This window comes from Peromyscus leucopus, chromosome 19 (genome assembly GCF_004664715.2).
Source record: "Peromyscus leucopus breed LL Stock chromosome 19, UCI_PerLeu_2.1, whole genome shotgun sequence".
Classification (NCBI taxonomy): domain Eukaryota; kingdom Metazoa; phylum Chordata; class Mammalia; order Rodentia; family Cricetidae; genus Peromyscus; species Peromyscus leucopus.
In genome coordinates, this window is record NC_051079.1 from 26,032,035 (window position 1) to 26,047,085 (window position 15,051).

Sequence of the window (15,051 nt, forward strand, 5' to 3'; positions counted from 1 at the left end):
TGGAGTAACATCTAGAGTAGGAGAGAAATCTCCCAACTGTTGCCAGTGGCGTTGTCTTGGGAGCTCTGGATCTGAGACTGTCTTGACCGGTTGTGGTGGGGCACACCTGGGATCCCAGCCATCTGGGAGGTAGAGCAGGAAGAGCTCAGGTTCAAAGTCAGGCTGAGCTGCTTAATGAGCCCCTGTCTCAAGAAAGGAAGCATTGATGGTTAGTGATGCAAACTTGTACCTCTCCTTGGGAGGCAGAGACAGAAGGAGTAAGAGTGCAGGTGGGCCTGGCTTAGTGGTTAGGATTGCATGCTGCTCTTGTAGAGGACCCAAGTTCGATTCCCAGGCAGCCACAGCCACCCATAATGCCATCTCCAGGGGGAATCTGACACCTGTGGCCTCCTACAAACAAATAATTAAATATATACATTGGTTTTCAAGACAGGGTTTCTCTATGTAGCAACTCTGGCTGTCCTGGAACTCACAAAGATCTGCTGGCCTCTGCCTCCTGAATGCTGTCGTGCATCACCACTGCCTGGCTAAAAATGTATTTTTTTAATGAAAGGCCAGCCTAGGTAGGCTACATTAGAGTTGATCTCAAAGAAAATGAAGGACTGAGGTTGTAGTTCAATAGACAAGCACTTGCCTACATGCGTAAGTCCTATGTCTGATCCCCAGCACTGGAAAAAAAAATGTTTAAATCACAAGCCCTAGGGAATTGAGAGAGTCTTGGGACTGAAAAGTATTCTGCTCATTAGAACAAATTAGGCTAGAAAACACATTGTAGTCCAGACTAGCCTGGAATGAATTAGATAGCCCAGGCTATCCTCAAATTGGAAGCAATCCTCCTACCTCAGACTGCAGAGTGCAGAGTTTGTGCTCATGAAACTCCCTACCCAGCCACTATTTTGACTCTTATTCCCTCTGGTTCTGTCATGACTAGTACCTGTAGTTGTTTGTCCTTTGAAATCCTGGCCAGAGGACTGTCAGCCTGCTCCCTAGAACACTGGGTGAGCTTTTCAAGAGTTCTTTTGTCCTGGTGCTAGCCTGTAATCCCAGCACTCAGAAGTTGGAGGTAGGAGAGCCAGTAATTCAAGGTCATCCTTAGGTATATAGCGAATTCCAGAAGATACCTGTCATGCACAGACCCTGGGTTCCATCCCTAGCACGAGAGGAAGAGGAGGAAGAGAACTTTTCCTTCTCTATTTAGTTCATGGTCCTTGGGCAGTTCCTAGGACGGTTATCTCTGAACTGAGGGTCAAATGGAACAAACAGAGGGGAGCTGAAAACACAAAATGAAATAATAGGTACTGGGTGCTTAGCATAGATTGGTACAAAGAGACATGGTTAGTGATTGTGGTAATGATCTGTAATGACGGCCATCTTGGTTGATGTACCCCACCTTGCTCTCCTTTCTGGGGCCCTCATGAATGAGGACAAAGGAAGGCAGCCCCATGGTGGTCCTGATCAGGTTCCTCTCCGGGCAGGACTCCAGCACAATGGGCCCTGCCTGCACTCTGCTCAAGCTGCTGGTTCCTGGCCTGGAGCTCCTGGATCTTCAAGGCCAGATCAATGGAGTCTTGGAGGACTCCGGCCAGCAGACTGCGGTGATGGTGTTCTGTGGCCATGGCCTTCTCCTCCCACAGCCTCTGCCAGGCTTGGAATACCTGTGTTCAGAGTCAGAGATGCCTGTTGGTCATCAATCAGCCTTGGCACCAACTTAAGGCCTACCCTCTGTCTCCACTGACCTGCAGCAAGTGGCATGTCCGAGCCCGGGTGGCCTGCACATACAGGTCATAGAGGGTCACCAGGTCATGCTCTGCCATGTCCCGTTCTGCCTGCAGGGCTTCCACCTGAAGTCTCAGCGCTGTCTGCTCCTTCCATGGTCTCTCTCTCTCCTCACAAGCCTGCAGATAAAGTTGTACCTTTTGGTGAGTGCCACCTGCACAGGGCTTTGTGCTAAACACCTCAGGCACGCGATCGCATTCTCCCCCTGGCAACCTTGCAAGAAAGTTTTCCTTTTACAGATTTGCAAAATCTGTGCACCAGGGAAGTGATCCGATTGACCAAATGCCCATGGCTAGTGCGGGACGGAGCTGAAATGGCACATGCTTTCAACAGTTCCCATCCTCACGTGGTGGAATCCAAACCCAGAGATGTGGCGCGCTGTCTCTGTAACCTTGCCCCCGACCACACACTTGCGAGGTTCTAGCCAGATGGCGCAGTCTGTGTTCCACAGCCGATGTTGCTGCTCTGTCGTTCCTCTTTACTTAGCCTCATCTGAGAACGTGTCCCCACCCACCACATACACAATTTCTAAAATTTATTTTATTGGGTTTTTTTTTTTTTTTTTTTTTTTTTTTTTACAGGGAGAGGGTGAAGATGAGTCAGGCTCTTCGTTATAGGCCTGGCTGACCTTGAACTCATAGTCCTGCCTGTGCCTCCTGGGTACTGAGAGACCCTGTACCACTGGACTTGGCCACATGTTTTATTTCTTCTGTTTTTGAAGCAGTTTTATTTATTTGTTTATTTTACACCCCAACCACAGTTTCCCTTCCCTTCTCTTTCCCCTCACCTCTGCTCTGCCCCGCTCCCCTCAGTCCACTCCTCTGTCTCTGTGTGGAAAGGGACAGGCCTCCCATGACAAAGCATGGCATTTCAAGTTGCAGTAAGACTCCCCTTGTATTAAGGCTGAACAAGGCAATCCAGTATGAGGAGTAGGTTCCCAAGAGCCAGCCAAAGTATTGGTCACAGCCCTGCTCCCATTGTTGGGAGTCTCTAAGTAGACCGAGCTACACAACTGTCACATCTATGTAGAGGACCTAGGTGGGTCCCATGCAGGCTCCCTGGCTGGTGGTCCAGACTCTGTGAGCTCCTCTGGGCCAGGTTAGTTGTTTCTGTGGGTACAGGCTTTATTTCCTCAACAGGCATTTACTGAGCACCTTCCTGAGAGCTGAATGCAGTGAATTCCTGGGCTGACTCCAGTTTTCCTGAGTTTCTACTTAGTCCCAGTCTCTTCTGGTCCACTCCAGCCCAGGTAAAGTGGACCTCATTGTTCCCACCTGCCTCTGGCTGCCCATCATGGTGAGCAGCACTGAACATGACCTTTTCTGTCCCCATAAGGCCTGTGGACCAGCCTGTTATGACTGAGTCTAGATCCTTGCCACAGTGCCTGGCCTGGGAACAAGGAGCCTCAAGCCTCATCCTTCTCCCCCCCTCCTCACCTCCGCCACCAGGCCTTTAATATGTTTACAGGCCACTTCCTCCTGATGATCCAGATGTTTCAGCTCTTCCTGGATCCAAAGCTGGTGTTCCTCTCGAAGTCTCTGCCTCCGAGCCTGGGCCAGAGAGAACTGCAGAGCCACATCTGGGGCCTGACAGGCCTAAATGGCATCGTTTAAGGCTTAGTCAGAAGGCAGGGTATACATACATTTGGAACACAGACACCGACCTTTCCAACAGAACTTCTAACTGGCCTGGGAGAGTCCATAGACTGAGCAGACTCAGGAGGCTGTGGGTCGGGGGAGGATTTCCTCTGCTGTCATAGTGTAAGAGTCCCATCACTATAATCCATCCCAGGACAGCAGCTCCTCCATGACCACCCCCCACCCACCCCCACCCCACCCCCGCCTAAGAGATCCAGGAAGCCTTGAGGTCCTTGTTAGAAGCTCCATATTCCTTCCCAGCATCCACACAGGCCCCTTATTCCCCCAAGTTTCCAGTTGTTCTGGAGTACGTGAAGTGTTAATATTACCTGTTCCTCAGAGTGCCTGAGAGTATGTTTATGGTGGAGCCCAGACCCTAGAAATTCTCTTCTTCCTGCCTCTGGAGGAAAATGTCATTAGTCACATCAAAGTGTACACACACACACACACACACACACACACACACACACACACACACACACACACAAATTGTAGAGGGGATGAATTACATAATGTAACCAAAGCTCAGGACAGTAACACACTTCCCTGCGGGAGATGGGGAAGGAAGGGAAGGAAGAGGCTGGTTCCAATCTTTCTACAGCAAATCCCGGAAGACAGTGCCCCCTTTTGGACAAGGAAGGCTTTGTCTAAAGAACCGGTTCTCCACTTGTGGGTCTCGACCCCTTAGCGAGTCAACGGACCCTTTCACAGGGGTCACCTAAGACCATCGGAAAACACAGATGTTTACATTGCAATTCATAACTAACAAAATTACAGTTACGAAACCAGCAATGAAAATAATTTTATGCTCGGGGATCACAACGTTGAGAACTCTAGAAGGATTAAAGCACCACATTCCAGGGCCTAGAGTGAGATTGTTTGTGATGCTGGACTACTCACATCTCTTCTGAGTCTCAGTGTGCTTACCTGACAAATGAGCGAAATGTCTTCCCTGCTTGCTGTAGGTCAGTGGCTTGCCTTTAACCTTCAAGAGACAATCCGAATGTCTCAGTGGATTGCCAAAGCCTGTGTGCCTCGGCCTCCATCTCCAATCCACTTCTGACCCTCTTCCTGCCTCCATTCTCCAACAACTTATATTGCCTGCAATTCCCCAAGATCTGCTGGTCTCAGATTCTGCATGGTTCTCTCTGCCTGGAACGTTCTTCACTGTCTTTACAAACCTCCATCGGGAATCATCACTTCCTATGAAATCTTGCTTTCCTCTCTTTTCAAGGCTATATTGATGTCCCCTAGTGTCCGGTGTTTGCCGAGCCTTTCAGAGCATTGACCATGGCAGTGTTAATTCTTTCTTCTCAGACTAAACTCTGCCAGGGCAGAGAAATCCCAGGGCTCACATGGCTCTGCCCCCAGCCTACGGTGCATGGTCAATAAATGTTTGGGAATCAATAAATAACTGGAATATTCTATAAACGAAGAGGAGGGAGGCAGACATAGATAGAGCCCCAAGAGTTTGGATGAGAAAATGTACCTGTGGCTCTGGGAGCCCCACAGCCTCAGCTCCAGCCCCTTTGGGTGCATGGCTTCTTGGGCCCCGGGCTTTTACCACCTAGGAGAAAAAGACTCAAGTGGGAACTGGCCACTTCTGACCCAGGTGCCCCGTCTCACCTTGCGTACCTGTAGCTCCCAGAGTGTCCTTTTTAGTTGGTTCAACCCACCATCAGTCAGGGTGTCTCCAAGGAGGCCTAAACGCAGCGTCTTCAGGGTGGCCCTGCGGGCCCTCATCTCCTCTACTGCATCCCACAGGGTGGGCCTCACCTCTTTCACCTGTACCCTCTTTTCTGAGGCCCCCGACAGAGCAGCCTGAAGCAAACTCAGAGAGCTCTCTAGAAAGAGACAACACAGTAGGCTCCTCTTTCCTGCGCCACAGAACACACTGCCTGGAATACTCCAAATGTCTATCAGTGGCTGTTTACCAAAGCACCCAGCCCTGGTCAAGTCACCTGAGCTGCTCTGGTTGGCTGAGGCAGGATAGCAAGTTCTGGGCTTGGTTTCACAACTCAGTGAGCCCATCTCAAAATAAAAAGTAAAAGGGGCTAGGGATGTAGCTCCGTGGTAGACTTGCCTGGTATGTGTTAGGGTCCTTGGTTCAATCCCCAGTCCAAAGTCATCATTATCACCTTCATAGTCATCATCACCACCATCATCATCATCTTCATCTGCAGCAGCATCAGCACCCCCACCACCATCACTAATAACTCCTACTTGACGTTCTCTGTGCCTGATGGCCCTGTGCTCTGGCTGCTCTTGGATCTATCTCTGTATCCACGGCAACGCTAATCCATCTGCCACTTAAAGCCTGTGCCATTCGCCAGAGTATAAAACCAACCTGCAGATACACACACTCGCCTGCCCCTCCCTGCATGCCCGCCCTCCCTGCAGACTGGTGTTTATCTATAGGTTAGTTTTATATTCGGATTAATATCTCCAGGGTGTGAAATGCTCCAACTTTTCTTCTTCCATCCAGCATGGGACAGGGGTAGGTCTGGGACCTTCTGGCCAAAGGAATGTCTGTTGATTGTGGGGACAGAGGGTCGGACTTATTTTTTTTTTTAACTTATGGAAATTTTCAAGCACATACAAATATAGGAAATCCATCTACCTACCTCCAACTGTAACTTCTGCTCTTTTGCTATTTTTTTTTTTTTCCTTTCAGATATGGGGATCAACTCAAAGGCCTTAAGCATGCTAGGCAACTGCTCACCACTAAGCTGCTCTCCAACCATTCTGTGATGTTGCTGTTGTTTCCAGTCTTTTTTGTGTGAGGCCGTCTGGCTGTGTAACTCACTCTAGCCTTGAATTTGCAGGCCTCCGACCCCAGTCTTCTGCATGTTGGGGTTACAGGTACGTGCCACCAAACTCAGCTCTAGTGCTATTGTTGTCTGACCTGTGTCCCCCCCCCACCTCCCCCCCCAACCTCTCCCCAAAGCTCTGGTATTACAGCCTCAGGGGACTCGTTCATTGTGGATTTGTGAAAACTCGAAAGTGTTTTCTCCTCTGTGGTCCTTTTCTAATATATGAATTAGGCCTGCCTCCCTCTCCTTTGTGAATTAGATCTGCATTCTGGGATGTGGCCGCTTACTCCTGCAATCCCAGCACTCAGGATGCTGGGACAGGCAGACTTCCAGGAGTTCAAGGCCAGCCTGGGCTACAGTGAGACCCTATTGAAGAGAAAAGGTGTTAAAACGCTTGATAAAGATTTTGAATGTGGCTGGGCAGTGGTGGCTCATGCCTTTAATCCCGGCACTGGGGAGGCAGAGGCAGGTGGATCTCTGTGAGTTTGAGGCCAGCCTGGTCTACAGAGTGAGTTCCAGAATAGCCAGGGCTGCACAGAGAAACTCAGTCTGGCAAAACAAAACAAAACAAAAAAAAATATCCTGAACGTGGTGGCAAACAGCTCTAACCCCTGCACTCAGGAAGCTAAGACAGAAGATGTTGAGTTCTAGCTAGCCTGGGCTGCACATGTACTTCAGGAACAGCCTGACCTACACGGGGAGACCCTGCCCCAAAGAGGGGGAGAGGAGAAGTTGGTTAAGTTGTTGAAAATCTCTGAGGTTAAGGGGTTGAGTCCTCTGACAGTTACATGCTGGCCACGACCTGACCTTCCTGAATGCTGGCCCACAGGACAGTGGCTGGTTGAGTAACAACATGAAGAGCGCCTACCAAGTCCCAGAACCCCCACCCTCATCACCTCGTGGGTCCAGACGAAGAAGGAGGCTACTGCAGGTGTTTCCCTCCAGGAGCCAGGAGACAATCCAGGGCAGAGAGCCCTCCACCTCCTCCCCAGCCTCACCAGCCAGCACGCGCAGCAGGGGGCAGTGTCTGCCAGAGCGAGGGAAAAAAGGCGATGCCCTGTGGTAGATGAGGAGGAACACTGGCCCGAATCACCAAGCCAAGTCTATTTTCACTTTTTTTGTACCACCAGACGGAGGTTAAGAAGACTTGCTGCTCTTGCAGAGACCTGAGTTCAGTTCCCAGTATCTACATCAAGTGGTTCAAACTGCCTATAACTCCAATTCTAGGGGATCCATAGGCACTGGACATATGTGATGCACATACAGACAAGCAGACACACACAGACATATGACTAAAAAAAATGAATTTTTTTTTTTTGATTTTTCAAGACAGGGTTTCTCTGTGTAGTTTTGTGCCTTTCCTGGGACTCACTTGGTAGTCCAGGCTGGCCTCGAACTCACAGAGATCCGCCTGCCTCTGCCTCCCGAGTGATGGGATTAAAGTCGTGCACCACCACCACCCGGCCCAAAAAATGAATTTTTTTTAAAAAAGAAACTTACACAATAAAAGAAAGAAGAAACCTTAGCATACTCTGAAATTTAAGTTACTTTCCCACCTTCTTTTTTATTTTTATCTTGTATTTGGACACTTTCAAATTTGGAAATATTTCTGTGATACTACACATTTTGCAAATTGGCCTGAAAAGATTATTTGCTGTGATAATTTGAGGTTTTCATTATTTTTATTTATTTATTTTATGTATATGAGTGTTCTATCTGCTACATGCCTTTACGCCAGAAGAGGACATCAGATCTCATTACAGATGGTTGTGAAACTCCATGTGGTTGCTGGGAATTGAACTCGGGACCTCCGGAAGAGCAGCCAGTGCTCTTAACCACTGAGCCACCTCTCCAGCCTCCAGTTGTCATTATTTTTTTTAACATTGAAGGAAAAGGTATGAATGGGGGCGTGAAGATGGGCTAGCTACTTGGGGAATCTTCCAACCTTGGCTTTGAACATTCAGATTCACATCCATACTCTGGCCTCCACCCCACCTCCCAGTGCAACCAACCGCAAGACCTCCTCAGACTTACGGGCCGCCTGGAAGCTGCATGATCCTCAAGGTTCCTCGACACACCTGCTGGGCCTCAGGCCCAGGGCAGGACGTGGTGAGCGTGAGCAGGGAGCAGGCCCTGCAGAGGACATGGCCAGCTTGGGAACAAAACCTAGAGCTGTACAGGGATTGGGGGCGGGAGGGGTGGCAGGTGTCTCCTCCTCACCGGCCTGCACTCCCAGCAGCCTTCAGGTAGAGCTCAGAGGCGGCTCCGGCGTCAGACACCTGCACTTCTCTGGCGTCTTTCACCACCCTGAAGGAAGGGGAAGCTGAACACCGACCTCTAGCCCTGTCCTGTGCTCTGCAGCGACCTCTGGCATCTCTGTGTTCAAAGCCCAGGACAGTGTCCGTAGCACACGAGAATCCCCCCAAAGGCTCGGAGCTCATTATACCTTCTGAAATGTCTCTCATCTGCCTAACTTTGTTTTTTTTTTTTTCCCCTGTGGTCTGCCCAGGAAGGGAAACGGGCTAGCTGGGACCATTTCAAAGATGGAAAAACTGCTCTGGGAGGGATTTGGAACCACTCGGTGTGATACTGGACTGGTTCAGGCCATGAGGGTTGGCAGGAGAGCTGAAATATATTTGATATGAAGGGAATAAGATGTATAGGTGTGGGAAAGGAAAGAGGGTGGGGGAGAGGTCCTTGGGAGCCCATCTAGGCCCAGTAAGCATGACTCCAAGCTCAGGGCTTCATTCTCCTGGGATAGCGGAGTAGAAAACTCCTAATCTTGAAGTTTATCTTGATCAAAAGTTTATCTGGAGGGCGTCACTGTGGCCTTAAGGCAAGTACCCCTGTCCCGTTGGGTCTGAATACTTACATGCCCAGTGGGGCCACATCCAGTACTGGCAGGTCCTCCAGACATGGGGAGAGCAGGTCCCGAGTCTGCCCGCTGGGGCTAATCTGGGGTCACACAAAGACAATTGTCACAAACTCAGCCTTTTCTCTCCTGTAGGTCCTAAGTGAAGGCAAAAATTCAGCCATTACCCAGGCAGTGGTGGCACACTTTAATCCCAGCACTCGGGAGACAGAGGCAGGCGGATCTCTGTGAGTTCGAGGCCAGCCTGGTCTACAGAGTGAGTTCCAGGACAGGCACCAAAACTACCCAGAGAAACCTTGTCTCTAAAAACCAAATAAACAAAAACAAACAACAACAACAACAACAAAGCCACAAAATCCAGCCATTGACAGTTGGCATGCAAAGGTTGACCCCAGAGAGTCAAGCCCCAGCTGGAGTAGCAGGGTGGGGCTGGACCCATCTCCCTTCCGGTTCTCCACAAGCCTCAGGGGGCTCCTGTGGTGACACTCCGCTCTGCCCTCCCAGTTTTCCCTTGGCCCCACCCCCAGTGACCTCACCTGCACCAGGCTGAGAGTGCAAAGCACAGGACCAGAGCTGCAGAGAGGCGGAGCTTCCTCAAACAGCATCTTCAGGACCTAAGGCCGAGAAAGGAGCTCAGTGGGGGATGAGAAAGCATCATTCCGTCCTTCGAAAATGAAATCTATAACAGGCCCTGTGCTGGTACTGGGTACGCTGTGGACAGAACAGAAAGTGTGCTAGACCCCTCATCCCCTGAAGGCAGAGAGACAAACTAGCAGGCTACTTCAGGAGGCTTTCCCGCTGCTGGTCAGGGCTGTGGTAAGGTCCTGAGGCAGCTGTTTTGGTTTGAAGGTCTTTTGATGAAACCTTCACAGTAAAGCTTTTAAGTGTAGTATCGGTGGTATTACTAAGAAGTGTGGAAGGCAGATGTCCTGGGACTTTGATCTGTGTACGCCACTTCTCCTTGAATCTCTCACCCATGAGCCACAGCTGTCCATCTTTCTTGACTTCTCAGCTGCATAAAGTGGCCTTGGTAAAAGGTCCTTCAAGGACCACAGGGTACATAGGAGACCTAAGCTGCCCCTAGTCTGGCTGGAGTGGGCAGGCAGATTTCCCAAGTCATAGTTGAACATCAGGATACCCATGTGCTCAGGCTCCTCACCTGGGGCACAAACCGGGCTGCCTCTGTTTCCCGGCCCTGGAGCAGCAGAGCTGTACTGTATCCTTGTCCCACGGAGGCCAACATCGGTTGGATCTGTGTCAATAGCTCCAGCTCGGCTTCCTGTGGGAACACACAGGCACATCCCTCTGTCAGGTGACCTGTTTCAGCCTGCTCGGAGCCCAAAGATAGGACCAGCCGGAACCCAGGATGCAGAGGCTGAGAGCTTTCACTCTCTTCCCGTTCCCTTTCTCAGAACCCCTACCTGAGCAGCGCCAGGGCGCAGGACTCTGTCGAAGGTGAAGCAGCGTTCCTGCAGGGTCGGCGGTGGTGGTATTTCCACCTCCCCCTGCTCGCCTCGTCCCACACCGTCTACCTGAGGCTCCGGAGTGCCAGGCTGAAGTAGGCGAAGGCTCTTGGATCCCTCCAAAAGGAGTGTGGGGCCGTGGATCTCCTTGAGGCCTGAGAGGGGTGGGCTTTGTGTAGGTTTTCAGGAGAGATGATCTCAGAGGCTCCTTAGTCTTGCCTTCACCCCCAACCTCCGACCTCCGCTGGCTTAGCCCGGACTCTCTGGCTGCCCTCCTTCAGGCGCTCTCTCTGTCTCTCTCTCTCTCTGTCTCTCTCTGTCTCTCTCTGTCTCTCTCTCTCTCTCTCTCTCTCTCTCTCTTTTCCCTTTTGAATGTAGTTCTGGGAATTAAACCTGGGACCTCTTACATACAATGCAAGTATTCTACCACTAAACTATAGTCCCAATTCTTTTTTTTTTTTAAATACAGATTTTCGTGACATGTTGCTCAGGCTGGCCTGGAACTGCTATTTATCCAAGGATGACGAACTTCTGATCCTCCTGCCTCTACCTTCCCAGTAATGAGATCCCACGCAAACGCCACCATACCCGGCTTACGCTGGGAAACAAACCCGGGCTCCCTCACAACAGGCAAGCGCCAACTGAGCTACGCCCCAGGAACCCCCAAAGCTTCCTACCTGACCCTTGACCCGGCTCCACTTCCACCACCACAATCAGCGTGGCAGGTGGGACGGGGGAGACAGTGTGAGCCCCTCGAGGGCACAGAGCCTCCTGGCCCACAGCAGGTCCTGTGCTCACCACCTTTCCAGGCTCCATGGCTTCTGAGCCTCTCAAATTCCTCTTAATAATTCATGTCCCTCATCTGTGGGTGGGGTGGTGGGTGACTCTGGGCAGGTTACCTCTCAGAGAAAGTGATGCGCCCCTCTCTTCGGTGTGGTTATCCCTTATGAAAAAGTTCAGACATAAAGCAGTGGGAAAAACAGTATTATAATGAACCCTCAGGTGACCAACTTCTGCTCATTCAATCTCCTTTTTTTTTTTTTTTTTTTTGGTTTTTCAGACAGGGTTTCTCTGTGTAGTTTTGGTGCCTGTCCTGGATCTCACTCTGTAGTCCAGGCTGGCCTCTAATCACAGAGATCCGCCTGCCTCTGCCTCCCAAGTGCTGGGATTAAAGGCGTGCGCTGCTGCCGCGGCCGCCGCCACCACCACCACCACCACCACCTGGTTAAAAAAGGATTCTTTAACATCCTACTTTATAACTATTTCAGTATATAGTTCTCATTTTTTTTCTTTTGTTCTCTTTTGGGACAGTGTCTTATATAGTCAAACTTGCTGTATAGCTGAGGGTGGCCCTGAACTCCTGACTGTTGTGACTGGTGTTCGGTTCACTCAGGTCTATGGAAGAATAGGGTTCACTCTAGGATAATAGTGGCAGCTCAAGGGAGTCAGCTTCTGGTGAACTGACTGACCGTAGCTTTGCAAAAGGCTTTTTTATTGTTATACAATTTACACCTTAGCCAGTCAGTTTCCGAAAACCAAAACCTCTTATCTGAAGCTCCCCAAAGAGACAAATGCCCAAGACCCAGGACTTCTCAGTTTTCTGAGTCCTGCCACAACCAAGTTTTGCATAGGCTTTGAGCCTTTTAGGAAACAGATAAGACTTACATACTTGAACCCTAAGGACAGAAGAGGTAGCAGTCACAAAAGGTAGGTCAGGACTGTGCCAAGCTCTGCGGGAACCCCTGCTTTATCCGGTCCTACTGCTTCTCCCTCCCAAGTGCTCAGGTTACAGGCATGCATGTGCTGCTACACCAGGTTGCTTGTGTCTATTCTAAAAGATCACCAGTATTTATTTTAATATCAGGTTTTTGAGATGATATAATTCATATGACACGTGATTTACCCTCTGTGTATGTGTCTGAGGGTGGTGTGTGGAGGCCAGAAGCTGATGGCAGGTCTTTTCCTCAATTGCTTCTTCATCTTTTTATTTATTTTATTTGTTAATTAGTCAGTGTATTAGCTACTTTTCTGTTACTGTGATAAAATACTGTGACCAGAAGCAATGTAATGAAGAAATTTAGCTTATGGTTGCAGAAAGCTAGAGTCCATAATGTTGGGGGTGGGTGGGTGAGGGTGGGATGCCTACAAGAGTTGGAAGGCCAGGCAGTGGCTACACCTTTAATACAGGCCGATTTGAGGCCAGCCTGGTCTACAGAGGGAGTTCTAGGACAGCCAGGGCTACACAGAGAAACCCTGTACCGGAAAAAAAAAAAAAAAAATGAGTGGGAAGTTGGCTGACGACATTTCTTCCGTACACAGGAAACAAAAACAGAGAACTGGAAGTGGGGTGAGGCTTTAAACCTTCAGATCTTACCCCAGCGACACCCCTTCTCCGGCAAGGCTCTACTTCCTAAAGGTTTCACAGCCCCCTAAACAACATCGCTGATCGGGGAGCAAGTGCTGTGAAAACATGAGCCTACAGCGTATTGGTTAAGTGGTGCTCATGGCGGGCGGCCTCCTGCGGCGGCCGTTCCGACAGATATGAATGTTGGGATGTATCGGTGACAGAAGAGTCACCAGCCATGGTTACCTTTCTAGAGCTTTATTGAGAGAGAGAGAGAGAGAGAGAGAGAGAGAGAGAGAGAGAGAGAGAGTGGAGGAGGGAGAATACAGAAGGAGAGGCTATACGGAAAGAGAGCACACAGAGAGGGCATGCCTGCTTTTTAGTCTGGGATGCCGTTGCAGGCTGGTGACGTAATTAAGGACATAATCCCTACACAGAGTACAATCTTTTAAGCTACCACAGTGAGTTATTTAAATATTTATTATTTATTTATTTATTTAGAGACAGCATTGAATTTAGCATTGGCTGGCCCAGAGCTCCCTCTGTAGACCAGGCTGGCCTTGAACTCACAAAGATCTGCCTGACTCTGCCTCCTGCGTGCTGGGATCAAAGACGTAAAGCCACCAGGCCTGGTTCATTTATTTATTTATTTTATTTCATTTATTTTGATACAGGATCTTTGTCTTGAGTGTTCTATGGCTGTAAAGAGACACCATGATGAAGGCAACTCCAACAACAACAACAACAACAACAAAGAAACAAAACATGGGACTTGCTTACAGCTTCAGAGGGTTAGGGCGTTGTCCTGGTGAGAGCAGGGCCGCATGCAGGCAGGCATGGCGCCCACTCCCAGTGGACCTCCTCCTCCAACAAGGCCACACTTCCTAATCCTTCCCAAGAGTCCACCAAATGGGAAACTAGCATTCAAATATTTGAGCCTTTGGAGGCCAATCACATTCAAACTACCATAGTCTCTCTGTGTAGCCCTGGCTAGCTTGGAACTCACTACATAGACCAGGCTGGCCTCAGACTCATAGATCAGCCTGCCTATGTCCTTTGAGTACTGTGATTAAAGGCACAGGACACCACACCTTTATTTTTTTTTTTAAGATTTATTTATTTATTATGTATACAGTGTTAAAAATGGGCTAAAGAGCTAAACAGAGGATTCTCAAAAGAAGAATCACAAATGGCTGAAAGACATTTAAAGAAATGCTCAACATCCTTAATCATCAGAGAAATGCAAATCAAAACGACTCTGAGATACCACCTTACACCTGCCAAAATGGCTATGATCAAAAACACTAATGACAGTCTATGTTGGAGAGGGTGCAGAGCAAGGGGAACACTCCTCCACTGTTGGTGGAAATGCAAACTTGTACAACCACTGTGGAAATCAGTATGGCAGTTTCTCAGAAAGTTGGGAATCCATCTACCTCAAGACTCAGCCATACCACTCTTGAGCATATACTCAAGGAAGGCTCAATCATCTCACAAAGATACATGCTCAACTATGTTCATAGCAGCACTATTTGTAATAGCTAGAACCTAGAAACAACCTAGATGCCTATCAACTGAAGAATGGATTAAGAAAATGTGGTGCCGGGCGGTGGTGGCGCACGCCTTTAATCCCAGCACTCGGGAGGCAGAGCCAGGCGGATCTCTGTGAGTTCGAGGCCAGCCTGGGCTACCAAGTGAGTTCCAGGAAAGGTGCAAAGCTACATAGAGAAACCCTGTCTCGAAAAAACAAAAAAAAAAAAAATGTGGTACTGCTCAGCAGAGAAAAACAATGACAGCATGAAATTTGCAGGCAAATGGATGGAACTAGAAAATATCATGCTGAGTGAGGTAGCCCAAACCCAGAAGGACAAACATGGTATGTACTCACTCATAAGTGGATTCTAGATATAAATCAAAGAACAATCAGACTGCAACCCACAGAACCAGGGAGGCTATATAGCAGGGGGGACCCTAGGATGACTGTGGCTTATAATAAGTTTTAGTTTTACTCAATTACTGGGCAAGCCTCAATCAAACATTTCATTATTAGGATAAGAATTTATACTGTATCAAGCTGATAATAGAAAAATAGGTAAATAAATAATTTAAAAAAACAAATGAACAAACAAAAAAAGATTTATTTATT

General features: G+C 49.0%; 1 protein-coding gene across 1 annotated transcript; it reads right to left on the reverse strand.

Annotated features, from left to right (window-relative positions):
- Nucleotides 1–1,335: 1,335 nt before the first annotated feature.
- LOC114705143 lies at nucleotides 1,336–10,376 on the reverse strand. The gene is made up of 13 exons (XM_037197087.1): nucleotides 10,258–10,376; nucleotides 9,635–9,712; nucleotides 9,099–9,181; nucleotides 8,447–8,533; nucleotides 8,261–8,359; nucleotides 7,123–7,253; nucleotides 5,049–5,257; nucleotides 4,903–4,980; nucleotides 4,341–4,398; nucleotides 3,743–3,813; nucleotides 3,213–3,371; nucleotides 1,737–1,895; nucleotides 1,336–1,655 (listed from the first exon to the last, which is right to left on the reverse strand). Exons 1-13 carry the CDS (start codon nucleotides 10,339–10,341, stop codon nucleotides 1,413–1,415), a joined length of 1,539 nt encoding a protein of 512 aa, XP_037052982.1. The 5' UTR covers nucleotides 10,342–10,376; the 3' UTR covers nucleotides 1,336–1,412.
- Nucleotides 10,377–15,051: the final 4,675 nt, after the last annotated feature.

What these genes read in the sequence shown, in the direction of transcription:
- LOC114705143 (XM_037197087.1), bottom strand. Translation starts at nt 10,341, where the DNA reads ATGTTGGCCTCCGTGGGACAAGGATACAGTACAGCTCTGCTGCTCCAG. An exon ending in CAGCCCGGTTTGTGCCCCAG is followed by an intron (nt 9,713 to 10,257) that starts GTGAGGAGCCTG and finishes TCTCGGCCTTAG; the next exon opens with GTCCTGAAGATGCTGTTTGA. An exon ending in GCACTCTCAGCCTGGTGCAG is followed by an intron (nt 9,182 to 9,634) that starts GTGAGGTCACTG and finishes GTGTGACCCCAG; the next exon opens with ATTAGCCCCAGCGGGCAGAC.